The 22,143-nt window shown below is 38.4% G+C and overlaps 1 protein-coding gene and 1 pseudogene across 1 annotated transcript in view; both read left to right on the top strand.

The window, feature by feature from the left end:
- LOC143687178 (uncharacterized) overlaps nt 1-22,143 on the top strand; it is a 98,279-nt gene that overhangs the window by 15,918 nt on the left and 60,218 nt on the right. The window contains exons 3-5 of the mRNA XM_077163910.1: nt 4,160-4,231; nt 6,679-6,750; nt 7,404-7,484. Of these exons, the coding sequence (XP_077020025.1) occupies nt 4,160-4,231; nt 6,679-6,750; nt 7,404-7,484 (225 nt within the window). The remainder of the gene's footprint in view (nt 1-4,159; nt 4,232-6,678; nt 6,751-7,403; nt 7,485-22,143) is intronic.
- On the top strand, nt 9,869-14,599 carry LOC143687179 (nuclear receptor coactivator 2 pseudogene; annotated as a pseudogene).

The following is a 22,143-nucleotide window of genomic DNA, read 5'->3' on the forward strand; positions in this document are numbered from 1 at the left end:
ATGGTATCCAGAGAAAGATACCTTGATTCTGAAGAAAGGCCTGCAGCATCTGGGGTTCCTCTGTCACATGGGAAGGCGTGTGGCTGGCATCTGCTCATCCTTTGTTCCTAGGATGTTGCTTTCAGCCTCTGATTCCAGTGCCTTACTCTCTGAGCTTCTGTGGATCCTTGTTTGCACCTCTGACATCACCTCTCTGCACTCTCTGTGCCTTGCAGGTTCACTCTTAGTGTCTCCAGGGTGTTTTTCTCTCTGGGCTCTGTATCAGCTCTATCCACTTGTCTCTGGGTGTTTATTTTCTCTAAATGTCTCTGAGCATTCTCTGTCTTCTTATCCTCTCACAAAGTACTCCAGTAAAGATGATTAAGACCTACCTTGAATTGGGTGGGTTACATCTCCATGGAAACAACCTAATCAAAAGGTTCTCCCACAATAGGTGTGCTACTCCACAAGAATGGATTAGAAGAACATGGCTTCTCTGAGGTACATAACAGTTTCAAAACAGCACAGTATACTTGGTTTATACTTCCTTATCCATTCTACCAATCTCTGTCTTTTGACTGGGTAGTTTAAGTCATTCAAATTTAAAGTAACTAGTGATAAAATAGGTCTTTCTTCTGGGATTTTTCTATTTTCATTTTTCCAAGTTTTATACCTTTTCATTCCTAAATTCTTACAATACTGCTGCTTTAGTTTGTTAAACTGCTAGAATGCAGTATACTGGAAGTGGAATGGCTTTTAAAAAGGGAATTTATTAAGTTGCAAGTTAACAGTTCTAAGTCCATGGAAATGTCCAAATTAAGGTACCAACAACAGGTTGCCTTCACTCAAGAAAGGCTGATACCATTCGAATACTTCTGTCAGCTGGGAAGGCACGTGGCTGGCGTCTGCTGAGGTCTCTGGCTTCAGGATACCTTTGTCAGCTGGGAGGGCACATGGTGATATCTGCTACCTTTTTTCCCTCATTTCTTAAGGTTTCCCTGGGGGCATTTTCCTACTGCATCTTCAGATTTCCCTGGCTGTGTGGGCTCTGTTGGCTCTGAAGCTTTTTCCAAAATGGATCCCTCTTAAAGGGCTCCACTAAGCAACCCTGCTTTAAATGGGTGGAGACCTATCCCCATGGAAATTACTTGATCAAAGGGTAACACCCACATACATATTCTGACCATCACTTCTTTTCCTTCTAATTCAGTGAATTTCAAATTGAGATCAGGATCTTTGATGCATTTTCAGGGCTCCAAGAGACTTTTATGAGAATTTAAAATCTTTTGTTTTTATTTTAATAATATTTTTTAAATGCATATAACCATAAATCATCTGAATTATCTTAAAAGAGAATGCCTTGATTTCAGTGGCATAGTTTCCAGGAAGTAATATTCCAATTATCATAAACTATTAAAAATAATTGAGATGAAATTTATATAAATAATACATTACCAACAGATGTGGTGAAGGGTGGCATAATGCATCAAATATCAGAGGATATCAAAGGATACAGAACTTGATGGAAATAGTTTCACAAAGCAGCATAGTATGTTCTTGAGCCTATATACGTTTTACCGGTACTACCAGCAAGGAAAGAGCAAGAGATACTTACCTTTAACATCTTATAGGTTTTTTCCTATATTCCTGGTTCTCATCCACTCCTTTACCTCACTGTTTTGAAGATTTGGGCTATATGACTGCCTGTTTTTCAGGCTCAAGGAACTCCCCTAGCCTATCCCTAGTCTTTACTTTGATACTGAATGAAGCAGAGGCCTCATCATTCCTCGGCTGACCCAGGCATAGGCTTATCTGAAGACCAGTCCTGTTTCCTTTTGCTGCATTCAGTAAAAATCATTGGATGAATTTCTCAGTTTTCTAATTTACTCACCTGCCCTTTCTGCTGTTCATATAGTGAGATTTTTGTTTCAGTGATAACACTATTCATTTAAACAATTTTCGGTTGATTCTTTTTAATGCATGTGAGATCTACTTACATTTCTCTGAGGATTTTAATTGTGCTTATTTTAAAGTCCTCTTGTGCTATCCTCTGTTAACTCTAATTCCTTGGCTACTATCAGCTCTTATTTTTGTTTATGTGTGTTAACTGCCCTTAATGGAATAGGCTTTCGCACATTGTTTGGTTATTCCTGAGTGTAGTTCATCTTTGTAGTTGAGATTCTGTTTTCCAGCTCTAGATGTGGGGGGAAATGAGCTGCTGGGGCTTGTGTTCCAGCTGGATTTCCATTGAGAATGAGGAAGTCGTGTCCTTTGCTGCCTGGTTCAGGAGGAGAGATATGGGGCTGCTATGCTGCCTGCTGCTCTTCTTGTAGTACCCCAAGTTCAGGGCATTACTGGTAGGGGAGCATTTATGTAGCTACTCCTACACCTTGAGCTAAGGTTGTGGCTTTTTAAATTATATCTTTTCTGTCATTCTTAGCAATTTGGTGGAGTTTGGAGAGGTAGAAACTTGGGCTGTTCTCAGTCTGCCAACCTGAAATAGCACAACTTCTTGGGGAAATGTTGCACCCCTATTATATCCTAAAAAAACAAGGCAAATGTGTATCAGGATACAAGTACAAAAATGTTCATAGTAGCATTGCTTATAATAACCAAAAAGCTAGAAAAAATCTCAGTATCCAACAGTAGATTGAGTAAATAAATTGTAATATAGTCATTGAATGAACTATCATAAAGCAGCACTACCCAATAGAAATATAATGTGAGGCCACATGTATAATCTTAAATTTTCTAGTGGCCAGTTAAAAATTCAAAGCAAAATAAAACTGGTGAAGTCAATGTTAATAACATACTTTATTTAACCCCTATATCTAAAATATTATCATTTTAACATGCAATCAATGTAAACATTATTAATGAGATAGCCTTATTTTTCATGTTATCTTCAAAATATCCATAATATTATCATTACTATATGTAATCAGTGTAAAATTATTAGTGATAGAGTGTACATTGTTTTTTTTCTTTACCAAGACTTTGAAATCTCAATTTGGTTGCTAAATTTTCATCAGAAATACTTGATCTGTATTTATTTATTTTTTTAACTGCATGGGCAGGCACCGGGAATTGAACCCGGGTCTCCGGCACGGCAGGCAAGAGCTCTGCCACTGCACCATCATCACCCACCCATGATCTCTATTTATATTTCATAAGATTTACAGTTGAAAATGTAGCATTGCCATACCCGAGTTGTTCTAAGCATACTCAGAAGTTTTCCTATAACTGCATTATCAGTGTTTAAATTTTAAAATAATTAGAATTAATAAAATTTAAAGTCCAGTTCCTCAGTCACACTAAGTGCTCAGTAACCACATGTGTCTAGTGGTGACCTTGTTGGACACACAGCACTAAGGCAATGAAATAAGCCAACCTCAGCTACGTGCAACAACATAGTGAATTTTACAAATATATTGTTGAATGAATATATGTTCCATTACAAACTACAAACTAATGTTGAGTGAGCATAGTGTTGAGATAGAAAATAATACATATAGTATGATTCCATTTATATAAAATTCAAAAGGTAGCACTAAGCTGTGTTGTTCAGGGTCAATACATACTAGGCAAAGCTATATTTAAAAAGCAAGGAAATTATCATAAAAGCCAGGATAGTGATTACCTTCAGGGGTCAGAAAAAGGGTTTGTGATTGGAAAGGGACACTCTGGGGAGCACTATGATTATTAAACCTAACATTTATGATATATGCAGTCTATGAATATTTTATTTATCAAAAAAAATTTTAATGGGAAGAAAAAGTCAAATGGCTTCACTTACAGCCCTGACATAGTCCATGGGGCTTCTATAATGAGGTCTGGAGAAAAAGAGGAGGAAATGGCAGTTCCGCAAATTTTGGTGCCACCCAGAGTTGAGTGTAGAGAGTAGGCATTAAATATGCAATTTGGTGGGAAGAGTAGATGAAATGTGGGTGTTTATTACCAGTAGAGGGAGAAGCAGGGAGGTAGACACAAAGGAGGACCTGAGAAGAAAGGTTTGAATAAATGCAGAGCAGAGATTACATCCCCCTAAATTAAATAAGAATTAGATTATTTAGAAGACAACATTATCCAAGTTTCCCTCATACATAGGAGTTAATACTGTGTAGCAAATAGTTGTAGTTTGTTTGCATTTTGATCCAGAAATAACCTTTTCATTTTCCAGGATTCTCAGTGACAATCATTTGAGTGAATTACGTAAGGATTCATTTGAAGGCCTGCTGTCTCTCCAATATTTGTAAGTTAGTTAATCATATTTGTTTCTGAGTTTTTAGTTATATTGTCTATATCATGAATAAGGTACTTGAATTAAATAATCTCTAAACTTTCTTTCAGCAATAAACCCAGCAGGTCTATAAGTCTGTAGGGGCTGAATCCATTTCTAGCATTAAATACCACCTGTGACTTTTCGATTTTAATTATATAGACAAGATACAGATAGAAGGAAATTTCATTTACATACAGAAAGTGGTAATGAGTTCTTACTAATTATAGCTACCCATATGAACCTTGATTTATAAATGCCCATATAATATCTGTTTATATTTAATTTTGGCCCATGGATCAAATCTGGTTCATGGTCTGCTTTTTACAGTCCATAGGCTTGGAATGTTTTTTACATTTTTAAAGGGTTGTAAAAGAAAAGAAAGAAACAAAGAAGAATATGTGACAGAGACTGCCTGTGGCCTGCAAAGCCTAACATATTTGCTATATGGCCTTTACAGAAAATGTTTGAAAAAGTTGGTTTAGTAGATTTTTGCTTAAAGGACAAGCAAATACAGAATACCTACATTAATTTGAATGCCATTAACCCAGAAATTTTTGATAATTTAATCTGAATTAAATCAACATTTAAAATTAAATATTTACTTAAGCAGATGAATTACATAAGCTATATTTTCAAGAACATATTTAGCTATAAGAGAACAAACTGGTATAAGGATTTCAATGCAGGACTCGTTATACCATATAACATATAACAGATGTTTAAAATAACAGTTAAGTGGTATAGCTAGAAGTTTTTACGCTAAGTAATCATATCAGAAATGCTCCTAACTGCCAATTAAAAAATAAAAATCTCTCTAGCCCCATTTCCAAGGAAGGGAATACGTGCATAATATTTATGTCTATTTAGAGATAAGAAGAGACTATGTCCTTTGCTATAAAAGGACTATTTTTATCCTTATGCAGTCCAGAGTTGTGTGTATCTTTCATCCTTATTAAACTAATTCATGATGCTCTTTAGCAAATGAATTTTTCTTGCAAATTTAGAAGACTTAAGGGAAGGTAGGAATAAAGAACCGCACAGGATGCTAAAAATAGTCCTCTGAATTATCAAACCTTCTAGGCCTTGAGGGACTACCACTTTTGCATTGGTCTTCTTGGTCACCTCTGGCATCTGGGCAAATGAGACAGCTGCTCAGTGGAGTACATCCTTCATTGCTTCTACTGTGAAATGCTTTGGAAACTAATTATTTCACATTAGCTTATATGTTCTCACTCTATTTTTTAAAATGCCAACCAATAAAAAAGCTTAAAAAAATATGCTGCCCTTTGCTCCAGTATTGGAGATCGAAGATTAATAAGGCAGGGTTTCTACCCTTCTAGGAACTCAGTATCTCACAGGGAAACATATAAGCTCAAGCCATAACAGGCACTAATGGAGAACAAAGTGCTGTAGAGGTGCAGAAAAGGGAGCCATGAAGTAATAAAACTATAGTTATTTTTAAAATAGTCAGTGTTCTTCTACTCCCCAGCAGTTCATTCATTTAATAAATATTTGAGTTTGCTTTATGTCCATGTGTCAGTTACCTCTCTGCTTTAGTGAGAGCACTAAACCACTGTTGAGAACCACTGTTGGAGAGTTAATCTAGTAATGGTGAACTAATGGGTTAGAAAGAGAGAGAGACTAAAGGTGAAGATACTGGTCGGAATACTGTTACCCCCACTCTGGTGAAGTGTGAGGAACTAAACTGGGGTAAATGGAAGTAAAAGGGTCAGCTATAGTCAAGAATGGAGCTTTCAAATAAATACCCAGTCCCGTTTTATTTTTTGTTGTCTTACTATCGTAAAACTGCAGAAGTTATATTCATGGCAATATAAAACCAAAAATAACTTTCAGTTAATATGAGAGAAAGTATGGCAATATAAAACCAAAAATGGCTTTCAGTTAATATGAGAGAAAGTATAATTTTAAATTGGATTGAAGTTATCTGCTAATTAGTGGAGTAATTTCCTTTCAAATTATGTGTAAGAAGAATATATTTAATTTCTCCTAGTATTGAACTGGCCTAGATAACCAGAACTAAAGCAGAGAGGTGTGTGAATGTGGGAATATTCCTTTTAATCTTAGAAATTATAATTACATAAAAGGATAAAAACTTTGAGTTCATAATCTAGCATTTAATGAGACCACAAAAGATCATCTAATCAATTCACTTGCTCTCAAGAAAGATGTTAAGATTTATAGTTGTACATTTTGTTTATCAAGATCAGAAGGTGAGACTCTAGGAGAGGTGGGGATAGGGTTAAGAGCCCTGGAAGTTTCAGCTAACAATTGCTAAGCTTTAGAGTTTAGACAGAATCTACTGATTCCATATTATCACTCCAAACTCTAGCATTTATTCCTACTAATTAGATATCTAATAGCTAATTGAGGCAATATTTTCCTTTTACTTTTCCTAGAGATTTATCCTGCAATAAAATACGGTATATTGAAAGACGCACATTTGAACCACTACCTTTTCTGCAGTTTGTGTAAGTTACAAATATAACTTTATTATATTTGGAATTTTTATAAAACTGAATTATAAATCTCTTTGCTATTTGTTTTGAAATACGATTAAAATTTTACTAGTAGAAAGCTACTGAAATTTTGTAGCAAATCCTTTTCATCTCTGGCAAAGATTGATATGAGAATTATTACACAGACCAGAATGAATCATTATAGAGCAGAAGTTCTCATCAGGGGCAGTTTTGTACCCGAGGGACATTTGGCAATGTCTGGAGACATTTTTGGTTGTCACACCTATGAGTGTGCTACTGGCATCTATGAGCAGGGGACAGAGGTAATGCTAAACATCCTACAATGAGCAGTAGAGCCCCCCACAACAAAGAACTGTCCAGCCCAAAATGTCAATAGTGCCAAGGTTGAGAAACTCTGTTGTAGGGAAATATAGATCACTTGATATAAGTATTTATTGAACATTTACAGTTTTGTACCTAACGTACCATATATAAAATCAGAAAGTATAAATCATAGCAAATATCTTCCACAGAAATTTCCTTAGTGCATGGACAGAGTATTGAGGTTATCTTTCATCATGTATGAATTGGAATCACTGTCAAAGGATGAATGTTCTGAAAGAATATCTTTTTTTTTTTTCCTTTTGCTTTTTTTTTTATAATAGAAATCTTAGTTGCAATTTACTCACAGAACTCAGCTTCGGAACGTTTCAGGCCTGGCATGGAATGCAGTTTTTACACAAGTTGTAAGTGAAATAGTAGATGAATATATGTAAAAAGATGATTTACGTATTAAAAACATTGTTATACATTGGCTGGGGGTAAGTAAACCCAGTATGAACACTGTGAAAAGTGTGTCTTAAGATCTGTTTTTATCAAATGAGGAAACTAAGGTACAAAAAGGACAAGAGACTCATCTAACCAATACATGGCAAGCTTTGCTTTCCATAGTATTGACCTTTGTCATGGAAGGTAAAAGTCACCAAGCAAGTAACATTCAAATTAGCATTGTCATGGGAATCCCAATGATAATACTGAGATGTGTGAATGTCCTTGAAATTCTACTTTTTTTTTTTTTTTTTTAAAGAGAGAGGGAGGAAGGGAAGGAAAGACAGAGAGAAGGAAGGAAGGATGGAAGGAAGGAAGAAAGGGAAACATCTTTAAACATTTTCTTGTTTTATTGTATTTTGTTTGTTTGTTTGTTTTTTACATGGGCTGGGGCCGGGAATCGAACCGAGGTCCTCCGGCATGGCAGGCAAGCACTTTGCCCGCTGAGCCACCGCGGCCCGCCCAAAATTCTACTTTTGAATTTAAGCTTGATTCTGGCTTACGTGCAAAGTCCTTAACTGCTTATGTGTATGCAGTATGTAACTGCAAAGGACAAAACTTAGCACAAAGTCTTCCATGGAACAAAAGATCAGGGGTCTTTCTCAGCAGATTCTTTTAGATGTTAAAGCAGAATGTATACTTGAAGACGGGTCACAGAGCTCTTCTCTCTAATCATCCAGAGCATTTTTCAAAAAGTATATAGTGTTGAAGTTGTAAATTTTCTGTTGACAATCAGAATCTTTGAGGTATAGAGAAAGATGATATTTATGTCATGCTATCGTGTGAAAAGTATTAGTAAATAGAATACATCATCCTAGCCCTCAAGTACTTTCTTTCCCAACTGCTATTCAGATGAGAAGTGTGGGTTTTACTCTCTTTCAGCCTCAAAATTCTTTGACTTTTCTGTCATGCAAGCAAATCAATGGATGTGTTTAATGTAACTGAAGGGGATTTTAAACCTCTAAGCTTGACTTTGGAAAAGACTGTCAATCTGTCTTGTGGTTCAGATATCCAGCTGCACACAGTTCATTTCAGGTTAAATGGGGATGTTTCGGGTGCATCTGGAAGGCCCATCTGTAACTGCGTTCCCCTCACTTCTTTAATTTGCCGACGCCTAACTTAGGGAAAGACAACTTGAGGGTCCGTTTTTCTTTTGTTGGCACAACAAAGAGCTTGGTCCCTCCACTAAGAAGTGTTGGTGGCTTCAATACAAATGTCTTCACCAACTTCGCAATTATTTTATAATGAGGATCCCTCTTAAGAATCCAAGTTTCATTATAATTATATTGGCAAGACAAGAAAAAAAAAAGTGTGGAGTCACAGTTGATAAAATTTAACGAATTCAAGCAGAGGCAACAGGTGAGTGCCCAAGGCACCGCATGGAGTCCAGGGATGTGGGTGCGGACCTCTCCCCAAGGAGTGAGGCACCCCCTGCCCAGCCCTGATTGGAGCCGACCAGAAAGGAGACTCCAACCTCCTCAGGGGAGTGATGCAGAGCCTGGAAGAGCCATCCCAAGATTTCTCTTGGATTTGTCTACAGATGTGTAGATCCTCTGCCTTGTGTATAGACACAATGGTCAGAAGACTGCAGTGATAGAGACTGAACTTCCCACATTATGCTGCTGAAGCCACTGGGCAATGTGATGGTTGTTGATTTTGTCCAAAATGAGTTTGATGGGAGAAAATATGTCTGATCCATCCAGAACAGAGACAAGAAGGTGCAAAGAATGTCCTGACCCGCTTGGACTCAGCCCCGAAAGAAGCACTGAGAAATGTAATTGTGAACAGGAAAATAAATATGTAGAACTTACAGAGCTGATTTTTGCAAATTTGAATGTTAGAGACAACATTAACTTCAAACCTGACATACGTGCAATCTTCAAAGAAACTATGGGAGGTGCAAGGGTAGTTCAGTGGTAGAATTCTCGCCTGCCACGCGGGAGACCCGGGTTTGATTCCCGGCCCAAGCACTTCCCCAAAAAACCAAGCAACAGGCAAACAGACAAAAACAGCCAAACAAAAATTCAATGAATGATGCTGCAATTACAGGATGCTCACATGGAAAAAGAGTGAAATGTGACCCTTGCCATATAGCATACAAAAAAGAAACAAAAGAAACTGTGATGCAAATTTGTCAGATCAAAGAGCAAGAGAAAGCAGCAGCTGCCAACATAGATGAAGTACAGAAGTCAGAGGTATCGTTTACAGGGCATAGTGTCATCAGTAAGGATGCTCCTGTGCCTTAATGCTTGATACCTTTGATGGCTTCTTCTTTGTAGTAAACCTGGAAGGCAGTGTTGTGCTTGTTTCAGAGAATATGACACGGTACTAAGGTATGACCAGAAAGAGCTGATGAACAATAGCTTATATGGCATTCTTCCTGTTGGGGACCACACTGAGTTTGTCAAAAGTCTGCTGCCAAAGTTTATAGTGAATGGGGGATCTTGGTCTGGTGAACCTCCTAGAAAGAATAGTCTTTGATTGTTGGATGCTGGTAAAACCTTTACCTGACTCAGAAGAGGAAGGTCATAATAGCCAGGAAGCACATAAGAAATTTGAAACTATGATGTGCTTTGCTGTTTCTCAACCAAAATCCAACAAAGGAGAGGATTTTCAGTCCTGCTTGATTTGGGTGGCAAGAAGAGTTGCCATGAAGAAGAGACCAGTTCTTCCCTCACCCATTCACCAGGATCTCCAAATGAAGATCACATCATTGGATACTAGCACCATGAGGGCAGCCATGAAGCCAAGCTGGGAGGATCTGGTGCAAAGGTGCATTCAGAAGTTCCATGCACAGCATGAAGGGGAGTCTGTCCTGTGCTAGGAAGCGTCATCATGAAGCACTAAGACAGGGACTGAAATTCAGTCACATCTATCATTTTTCCTTGTCTGATGGCACTCTTGTTGCTGACCAAGTGAAGAGCAAACTCATCTGTTCTCAGACTACTAATGAGCCTCAGCTTGTAATATCTTTTCATATACTTCACAAAGAGCAGAATATATGTGTAATGAATCTGAATCTGACTGGATAAGCTATGGGGAAGCCACTGAATCCACTCAGCTCTGGCAGCCTTGCCCATCATGCCATGTGCAGTGGGAACCTAGGTTAGGACCGACCCTCAGTAGCAATATAAATTTTCCCATAAATGATCCAAAGGAACAAATGGATATGCGTATGGGCAGATTTGGTGGTTCTGGGGGAATGAACTGGTCAAGCATGTAAGGAACCACTCCCCAGGGTAGTAACTATGCAGTCAAAATGAATAGTCCCTCTCAAAGTAGTCCTGGTATGAATCCAGGGCAGCCCAACTCTGTGTTTTCACCAAGACACCTCATAAACCTTGGAGTGGCTGGAAGATCTTGACTTCCACCCAGTTTTCCCCTGCAGGAAGCTTGCACTCCCCTGTGGGAGTTTGTAGCAGCACAGGAAATATATTCATGGTTACATCACCAGTTCTCTTAGTGCATTGAGGGTCTCATTAGGGTCATCGTTGGCTTCACCAGACCTAAAGATGGGCAAATTGCAAAACTCCCCTGTTAATGTGAATCTTCCCCCCATTTAGCAAGATGGGAAGCTTAGACTCCAAAGACTGTTTTGGACTTTATGGGGAGCCCCTGATGGTACAACTAGACAAGCAGAAAGCAGCTGCCATCCTGGACAGCAAAAGGAAATGAATGATTCCAACATGTCCCAGACTGTGAGTGGTGAGAGACCTGATAGACAGAATAGACTGCATGACAGCAAAGGACAGATCAAACTCCTGCAGCTGTTGACCAACAAATCGCATCAGGTGGAGCCTTCACCCTTATCCAGCTCTTTGTCAGACACAAAAAGGACTCCACAGGTAGCTTGCCTGGTCCTTGGTCAAAATACGGAATCTCATTCGAGGATAAGTGTGAAATTTTGCACAGACTCTTGCAGGACAGCCAGTTCCCCTGTAGATTTGGCTAAGTTAACTGCAGAAACCTCAGGTAAGGAACTGAGCTCGGAATCCAGCACCATAGATCCCAGTACAGAAGTGACTATTAAACAAGAACCAGTGAGCCCCAAGAAGAAAGAGAATTCACTACTTCACTAGTTGCTAGAATAAAATGATATTGAAGATACTGGTTTACCAGAAATAACCCCCAGCTTGAGCAACTGAACAGTAAGACAGACCCTGCCAGTAATACAAAATTAATAGCTATGAAAACTGAGAAGGAGGAGATGAGCTTTGGGCCTAATGACCAGCCTGGCAGTGAGCTGGACAAGTTGGAGGAAATTTTGGATGATTTGCAGAATAGTCTATTAGGACAGCTTTTCCCAGACATGAGGCCAGGTGTCCCTGATAAATCAGTTGACAAGCAAGCCATCATCAGTTACCTCATGCAACTCACACCTGCAAGCAGTCTTTTACACCTGTTGGAATCCAGGAAACAGCATTGCAGATCTCACAAAGCACTTTTAATAACCCACAATCAGAGTAACTGGGCAAATTATTGGCAATCCAGACTTGCTGGACCTTTCCCACCAATAAGAAACAGTAGTTCATACTCAGTGAAACCTCAGCCAGGAATGATGGGTAATCAAGGGATAATAGGAAACCAAGGACATTTAGTAAACCATGTTACAGGAATGAGTGGGAGCAATCCTTCTCGTTCCATCCAGAAGATGGACCCCTCAGATCTTGGCTGTGAGAGTCACATGTGCTGCCAATGCCATGAATTGGCCACTCCAAGGAGTTATGATTCAGAATCCAACAGCCAGCATTCCCATGAGACCCAGCAGCCAGTCTGGCTCAAGGTAGATGCTTCAGTCTCAGATCATGAGTATAGGGCCATCTGAATTAGAGATGAATGTGGGGGGACTTTAGTATAGCCAACAAACAGCTCCTCCAAATCAGATCACCCCATGGCCTGAGGGCATACTTCCTATTGGCCAGGTATCTTTCACCAGCCAAAACAGGCAGCCATTTGGCAGCTCTCAAGGTGACTCGCTTTGTCCACTTTCCTACATCAAGACTCCAAGTGATGAAAGAGCTTTCCTGGATCAGCTATATTTGGCCTTGAGGAATTTTGATGGCTCAAAAGAAATTGATAGAACTTTGGGAATACCTGAACTGTTCACCTAGAGTCAAGCAACAGATCCAGAACAGTTCTCAAGTCAGGATTCCAACCTCATGATGGAGCAGAAAGCCCCAGTTTTCCCATGGCAGTAGGCATCCCAGGTACAAATGGCCCAGGGAACTATGCTTCCATACAGGATCCAAATTTTCACACCGTAGGACAGCAGCCTAGTTATGCCATGCTCCTTATGCAACCCAGGCAAGGCCTTAGGCCCACTGCCCTCATGCAGAACCAGCAAAATCAACCAAGACTCCATCTTAAGCATCACCCTCAAGAACAGCAGAATTACCAGCCATTTATGAATCAAATCAGCAGTATTTCAAATGTGAACCTGACTTTCAGGGACTGAAATCAGCAGTATTTCAAATGTGAACCTGACTTTCAGGGACCTGTTAATGTACAGATGTTGGTCCAGAGACCGAGGGAAATCCTGAATCAGCATCTTCGATGAGACAAATGCATCAGCAACAGCAAGTTCAGGAGCAAACGTTGATGATGAGAGGACAAGGATTGAATATGACACCAAGTATGGTGGCTCCTGGTGGTATACCAGCAACTGTAAGCAACCCCCCAGGCAAATGCTCAACGTGTGTCCATTTCCTCCAGACAAGGGAATAAATCAGGCTTCACTGGGTCTACAATTCCTTCGAGTCTTTTGATGTTGCCCAGGATGGCACATACCCAGAATCCCATGATACAGCAGTCTCACGGGAATCCAGCCTATCAGGCCTCCTCAGACATGAATGGGTTGGTCCAAGGGAATACGGACAGAAATGGCATGATTTCACAGCAGTCCCCACCACACTTTTGGCAGCAAGCAAACACCAGCATGTACAATAACAATAAGAGCATCATTGTATCCATGGCTACCAGTTCAAGTGGTATGAACAACACGCCCCAGATGACAGGACAAATAAGCATGACCTCAGTGACCTCTGTGCCTACATCAGGGTTGTCCTCCATGGGTTCTGAGCAGGATAATGACCCTGCTCTGAGGGGAGGCAAGCTTTTCCCAAACCAGCTGCCTGGAATGGATACGATTTAGAGGGAGGGAAACGCTTCACAGAAATCCTGTTGACGCTGAAGGTAACTGGTTGCTTCTTTCTTCAGCTGACCAGGCTTACTTGCTCAAAACATTTACCAGTCTGGAAAGCTCCGTGTATTTGTTTTGACCCAACTCACCTGCCAGCCAGTTCTGTCAGGGCAAGATGAGAAGACTATTCTCGGCTGTTGCAGGAGCTGCCTCTTCTCTTGAGAGTCTGAAGCTTGCATCCAGACAGCTGCTCTGTCTGCTCACTGCATTCACCTTAGTGCAACCTACATCTCTCCTGCAAAGCTAACGTTGACAGGCAAATTTCATACCTATGTCAGATTGAATGTACTTAAATATATGTATTTAAGGAAACAACCGTGCTCTTGTTCTGTTCTTACTTGGTTCCAGACACTGGTTTCTTGCTTTGTTTTCCCTGATTAATCAGAATGGTACAAAAGGTTCAGATATCATCTAGGGGGAAGAGAGAATTTTAAAGAAATATCTTACTGCAGTATTTTAAGCTAGAGCCTACATTTGGGATAGAAGCAGAGCAGACTCCACGGACAGTGCTGTCCGGGACAGAAACACCCAGTAAGAGAAGACCATTAGAGTCATTTGTATCTTTGTAGAAGGCTCTAAAGACTATGTTGGCAAAAGTTTCCAGTTATTGGACAGAGGCATTAGATAGATGAAAAAGAGCTGTGAGAGGGCTGTTAATTTTAACAGGTTTTTTCTTTTCCTTTTTTTACTTTGTTAACAAAAACCAAGCTAGTTCACCTAAATCTTGAATTAAGAATAAATATTTTTCATATTCCAAATTAAGTTCCCTTGGTGGAGTCAGACAGCTTGAATTATGTAATTCCTATTCCTTGTCTAATCTCAACTCTCCCCCTTCCTCTCTCCTCCCCAGTTCTCCCACTGTCACTCATTTTTCAAAAAATATAATAAAAGCATCAGAAACCAGGTAAGTCCTTTATTTTCTAAACATTTTGACAGCCACTGATCAGCCACTAAATATTGAACTTCAGAAAAATGCATTCACTGGCAAGGAGAAGAGCAAAGTTAGGACTTGATACCAATCAAGCTAAGGATACCTGCTTCGGAAACATGATTATTCTGTTCCCCAGCAACTCTGGCCATAAAACAGAAGAAAATAATAGTGTTTAAAATTTACAGCAGATGTTCAGTGGTGGAATTTTTGCCTGCCATGCGGGAGACCCAGGTTCGATCCTCAGCCTGTGCACTTCCCAAAAACAAGCAAGCAGACAAACAAAATCAATAAATGGTGCTGCAATAACAGGATCCTCACATGGAAAAAGAATGAAATGTGACCCCCACCAAACAGCATACAAAAAAAAATTTACAGGAAATATCACTATGGATTTAACCACCATCGTGTGTTTTTTATTTTGTTTTATAGCAGTGTTGACTAAGCCAAAGTTTTGTAAGGTACATAAAATCCAATTTATGTGTAAACAAGCAGTAATTGGAGAACTTAGGTGTTTAATTGTATAATTTTTGAGGCCTACATATTGTGTAATTGACTAAAAAATGAAGTACTTCAATATTAAATTAGATTATCTTCATAACAGTCTCTCCTAAAGTGTTTTGTAAAGGATATCAATGCCTTCATTAGACCTGATTTGTAGACTTAAGACTTTTTATTTTCTAAACCTTGTGATTCTGCTCATAACTCATTTATCTAATCTATATGATACGCTACCACTATAGAAACCAATTCTTGTTTTTTTTTTTTTGTTTATAGTCTTTCTTCATGAACCTTCGAAAGACTGCATATTACTAAGCAAGGCACTTATGGTTGTTTTTCTTGCCCACTCTGGTAGGGGAATAATCTTTTATTAACTGGCATCAATTTTAGATAACTGCAATACCAAGAAACTGATTACCTTTTTTTGAGCTGTTTCTCCCCAACCCCTACTACACAAACTTTCTTATCTGAATTTTCAGAAGGATGCAGTTTTGGGGGGGAATTTTATGGAGATGTATTCACATACCATATAATCATCCAAAGTGTAAAATCAGTGGTTCACAGTATCATTTTTTTATTGTATGCTGTATTGGGGGGGTCACATTTCATTTGTTTTTCCATGTGAGTATCCCGTTACTACAGCACCATTTATTGATTTGAGGGGTGGTGGGTAGTGCATGGGCCAGGAATCGAACCCAGGTCTCCCACATGGCAGGCACGAATTCGTCCACTGAACTACCCTTGCACCCCCCACAATCAATTTTTGAACATTTTCGTTACTCCAAAAAAATACATAAGAATAAAAATGAAAAAAAGCATCCAAAACATTCCATGGCCCTTATCTACCCCCTATTATTTATTTATTTTTTGTTCTTATTTTTTGCTTGTCTGTCCATACACTGGATAAAGGGAGTATCAGCCACAAGGTTTTCACAGTCACATGGTTAAACTGTAAAAGCTGTATAGTTAAACAATCATCTTCAAGAATGAAGGCTACTGGAATACAGTTCAGCAGCTTCAGATATTTCCTTCTAACTATTCTACTCCACTAAAAACTAAAAAGGGATATAAATAATACATAAAAATAACCTCTAGAATAACCTCTCGACCTTTACTTGAAATCTCTCTGCCACTGAAACTTTATTTTGTTTCATTTCTCTTCCCCCTTTTGGTCAAGAACCCTTTCTCAATCTGACAATGCTGGGTCCAGGCTCCTCAGGAGTCATGTCCCAAGTTGCCAGGGAGATTTACACCCCTGGGAGTCATGTCCCACATAGGGGGGAGGGCCTTGAGTTTACCTACCAGGTTGGCTTTGAGAGAAAGGCCACATCTGAGCAACAAGAGGGGTTCTCTGGGGGTGACTCTTGTGCCTAGTTATAAGTAGGTTTAGCTTCTCCTTTGCTGGAATAAATTTCATAAGGGCAAGTCACAAGATCAAAGGCTTGGCCTTTTAAATTGGTAGTCCCCGATGCTTGTGAGAATATCTGGAATTCCCCAGATGGGGAAGTTTATTATTTCCACATTTTCCCCAAGTACCTCAAGGGGGCTTTCCAAATAGATTTTTATTCTCTGCCCAAATTACAGTGAATGTATCGGGGTATCACACTAACCTGTACAAGTCAACAAGATCTCACGCCCTTTTCAAGGTTCTATGTAATTATGGCGTTCAAATAAACTGAGCATACAAGTTGAATTCAATAGTGTGCTACAGAGTGGGCAGCGGTGGCTCAGTGGCAGAGTTCCCACCTACTGTGCCGGAGACTCGGGTTCAATTCCCAGGGCCTGCCCATGCATAAAAACAAAATAGCGTGCTACAGAAAATGTAAATTTTGCACCAAATAAATATTAGAATGATGTGTTTTTGATGTCTAAAATTAATCAATGCATTTTGATTGTACACTTTGAATGATTACATGGTATGTGATTATATATGTCAATTAAATGTTTTTTAAAAATTCAGAACAAATCAAAGCATTTTATAATATCTCATTAGTCAAGTTTTTTAAGATCAGAGAGATTTTTCCTTGAAATCTGATTGTTTATTGTGGCAGGGTGAAGAATATACAAACCACCCCTATTTATGTCTCTCTGTATATGTACAGCTTATGGAAGTATACACAGAGAGATAATATGAAGATGAATGATAAATAGTCTGAAAGTGTGACTCCATATTAAAGAAGTTCTCTGGAAATCTTCATTTTGATATTTGTTTCCACTTGAAAGGGATCTCAATACAGGGAGGTGGCCAAGGAACAGCGCTTCTTGGTGGCCACCAGTTCACATGTCCCACTCTGCTTTTCTCAAACAACCCATTGGGTTGCCCAACTGTGAAGGAAAAAAGAAGTAGTTGTTGGCCTGGAACTCTGTGACCTCATTGGTATAGTGAGGCTTTGGTTATACATAATTTAACACAATCTGTTTCAAATTGATTTTTAGGAATCTGCAAATTAGAATGACTTGAAGATCACACAGCACAAAGCAAAAATGGAGTTTAACTTGGCTTTATTTTCTTTCGGGTTTTAAGCCACTTTTCACTGTAACACCATCCAAAAATGTCTCCATGTTTTAATGTCAATCCCAATTCTGGCAAATCTGTGATATTAGTAATTTATAATAATTCAGGATGATTACTGTTGTGAAGGAAAAGAGATTGTGAATTTTCTTAATGGCTCAGATCAGATGATGGGGTTTTACTTTACATTTAATTAGTAGAAGAAAATAAGTAAAGGAATCCTCTGATCATACTGATCACTATAGAAGCAAAAGCCAATTCAGTTTCCTTCATTATCCATATTTCCCATGCTGTACACAATAAATTTGTTATCCTGAGTACTTTTATTTAATAGAAAAATAATCAGTGTTTTACTTATATTAATAAATGTGAAAAGCACATAATGTGAAAAGTATATATACGTTAACTTGGTCATAAAACTCATTTAAGTGTTCGTGTAATGTGGTAAGTTTAAAAAGCAAAGTGAGCTGTTTTAATATAATGAATTTATTTGACTCAAGGATTTAAAGAACCTCCTCCCCCCTTCTCGTGTGTATTTCACATAGCCTGTAGTAATTAAAAGCAATTTTTGTAGTTTATATAATGCAATTTTTATTCTGTATTTTAAAATGGAGTTCATATGGGCTTAACACATGAACTGGGTGGTACAGATCCATTTGCAGAATCCACAAATTCACAATCAACTTAAGCCATTAATTGTTGGTGTGAATTTAAAATTTTCTAGTATTTGTATGGTAGTATGCTGCCTAAGAACAAAGCATTCCCTGTACGAAAGAAAATTACAGTAGTGGCCTCTGTAATTTAATTAAATTTTAATTAAAATTTTAATTTTTATTAAAATTTCTCCCTGGCATTTCACTATAGACTAAAATCTTTTTAAGTTTCTTACTACAGATAAAAGCTATGTGTAAGAACTTCAAAATGCTAAAATCCAGTATAATGCCTTATATCTGTTTTTAAGTCCTACATAGTTGTCTGATGTATTATATTTGTATAGTGAATTGTGTGCAATTTTTTAGTATGTGCATCATCACTGAAACTTTATATTGCTGAGCAGTGATGATGATACATTTCTTCAGACGTTATCTGTTATATTTTTCCTTTGTCATTTGTGGGTTTTATTTGTACGGTTCCTCATGAAGTTGCGTCTGAGATGTGTGTATATGAAAGATTATGCAAGGGTAAAATTAAGAAATATGGTTCTTCAGGAGAAAGCTTGCAGTGTTTGAGGTTACAATTTATTTTCAAAATGGATTGAACATCACTTTGTTCACCTGCATTGCTGTTTGTATTTGTAGTGTGAGCAATTTATACAAAGGGAGATATATTCTGAGAAATTTAAAATACATTTATGCACGTTAATATTGCTGTATGATGCTATTTGCTTATTGATGTTAAATAATGCTATTGTGAATAAAGAATTCTGTTGTTATTGCATCATTTAATAAATTTTAATGAAAATTTATGGAAAAAACTGTAATGAATTCATTAAAAATTACTCCATAAGTGCTGCTGGCACATCAATGTGTGCCAGACACTGTACTAAGTACTGAGGATACAAAGAAGAATAGGATAGAAACTGTCTCCAAGAAACTTTCAGACTGGAAGGAAGAGATGGATGTTGATAGGAAAACATACAAGACCCCTGCTAGGATCTGTGCAGCAGGGTGACAGGGTAGGGGGATGACAAGGGCAGGAGTGGTTGGTGGGTTAGAAAAGATTCACACTAAAAGTTGAGAGAGGAGAAGCCAACTTGACTATCTCAGGTTTCTTTGTTCAACTTCAGCAACAGAAAAAGGCATTTGCTAAACAATAATGAAAGAATTAGAGCTAGCTGGTGCAGGAAATATATTAATGCTCATATCATGTAATTTAAAAAGAGCCACACCCCTAAAACTAATTCATACTTACTTTTAAAAATTGGCACAATAGTCACAATACCTTAAGTGTGTGGCTCCTTCTTTGTTTTTGGTTGAATTTTTCAAACAGACAAAACTAATTTGCTTCAGGAAACATTTTCCATAGGTGAGACATAAGCCTCACTGCATGTCTTCCACCGGCAAGTTGCCAAGAGAAAGATGCCACCCCTGGAATTGTCATTTTATGACCTATATGACACAGTACTGGGGTATTTATGTATAAGTTAAAACAATATTTTTCCCTGCATTAAAAGAAAAATTGTAAAAAGATGGTTAAAAGGTCCCAGCTGACTCAACAACAAAAAGACGGCCAATCCAGTTACAAAATGGGAAAAAGACTTGAACAGTCACTTCTCAGAAGAGGAAATACAAATGGCCAAAGGCACATGAAGAGATGCTCAACGTCCCTGGCCATTAGAGAAATGCAAATCAAAACCACAATGAGATATCATCTCACACCCACCAGAATGGCCATTATCAACAAAACAGAAAATGACAAGTGCTGGAGAGGATGTGGAGAAAGAGGTACACTTATCACTGTTGGTGGGAATGTCAAATGGTGTAACCGCTGTGGAAGGCAGTTTGGCGGTTCCTCAAAAAGTTGAATATAGAATTGCCATATGACCCAGCAATACCATTGCTAGGTATCTACTCAAAGGACTTAAGGGCAAAGACACAAACAGACACTTGCACACCAATATTTATAGCAGCCTAATTTACAATTGCAAAGAGATGGCAACAGCCAAAATGTCCATCAACAGACGAGTGGCTAAACAAACCGTGGTATACACATACGATGGAATATTATGCAGCTTTAAGACAGAATAAACTTATGAAGTATGTAACAACATGGATGGACCTTGAGAACAGTATGCTGAGTGAGACTAGCCAAAAACTAAAGGACAAATACTGTATGGTCTCACTGATATGAACTGACATTAGTGAATAAACTTGGAATATTTCGTTGGTAACAGAGACCACCAGGAGATAGAAATAGGGTAAGATATTGGGTAATTGGAGCTGAAGGGATACAGACTGTGCAACAAGACTGGATACAAAAGCTCAGAAAAGGACAGCACAATACTACCTAACTGTAATGTAATTATGTTAAAACACTGAATGAAGCTGCATGTGAGAATGATAGAGGGAGGAGGGCTGGGGACATAAATGAAATCAGAAAGACAGATAGATGTTAAAGATCGAGATGGTATAATCTAGGAATGCCTAGAGTGTATAATAATAGTGAAATGTACAATGTAAAAATTTAAAAAATGTTTTTGCATGAGGAAGAACAAAGGAATGTCATTATTGCAGGGTGCTGAAAATAGATGATAATTAATACTTTAAAATGTCACCTTATGTGTGAGACTAAAGCAAAAAATGTTTATTTGTTACAAAATTTATATTTTGACTAGAGCATTTCCTAATATAACTCATGTAGATAGTTTGGTTGAATGTCATAAGTACTTGGAATCTCAGGTAGGACATGAGATTTTGTTGGTTTGTCCAGAGTGATGCCCCGATGAATCCCAGAGTGATTTGATCAGTGACTGCAAAAGTATTTGCAAGCCCCCTTCGGGGAATGGTGAGAGTGGGGAGAAATTCAACTTCCCCAAGTTGAATTCTTGATATTCTCACAAGCAGTGTGGACAACCAAAGCTATAGGCTGAGCCCCCAGTCTTGGGGTTTGTTCATATGAAACTTAACCCCACAAAGGATAGGTCAAGTCTACTTAAAATTTAGGCCTAAGAGTCACCCCCAAGAGAGCCTCTTTTGTTGCTCAGATGTGGCCTCTCTCTCCAGCCAACGTGACGAGCAGTCTCACCACCCTCCCTCTCTCTGCGTGGGACATGACTCCCAGGGGTGTGGACCTTCCTGGCAACATGGGACAGAAATCCTAGAATGAGCTGAGAATTAACATCAAGGGATTGAGAGAACCTTCTCAGCCAAAGGGGGAAGAGTGAAATGAGACTAAGTGTCAATGGCTGAGAGATTCCAAACAGAGTTGAGAGGTTATCCTGGAGGTTATTCTTATGCAGTAAGTAGATATCACCTTGTTGTTCAAGATGTAGCGGAGAGGCTGGAGGGAACTGCCTGAAAATGTAGAGCTGTGTTCCAGTAGCCATGTTTCTTGATGATGATTGAACAATGATATAGTTTTCAGAATGAGACTCTGTGAATGTGAAAACCTTGTGTCTGATGCTCCTTTTAGCTACTGTATCAACAGAAGAGTAGAACATATGGAATAAAAATAAATAATAGGGGGGAGCAAATGTTAAAATAAATTTAGTTTGAAATGCTGGTGGTAAATGAAAGCGAGGGGTAAGGGGTATGGTATGTATAATCTTTTTTTTCTCTATTATCATTTTATTTCTTTTTCTGTTGTCTTTTTATTTCTTTTTCTAAATCAATGCAAATGTTCTAAGAAATAATGAATATGCAACTATGTGATGATATTAAGAATTACTGATTTATATGTAGAATGGAATGATATCTTAATGTTTTGTTTGTTAATTTT

This window comes from Tamandua tetradactyla, chromosome 6, assembly GCF_023851605.1.
Source record: "Tamandua tetradactyla isolate mTamTet1 chromosome 6, mTamTet1.pri, whole genome shotgun sequence".
Taxonomy (NCBI): Eukaryota; Metazoa; Chordata; class Mammalia; order Pilosa; family Myrmecophagidae; genus Tamandua; species Tamandua tetradactyla.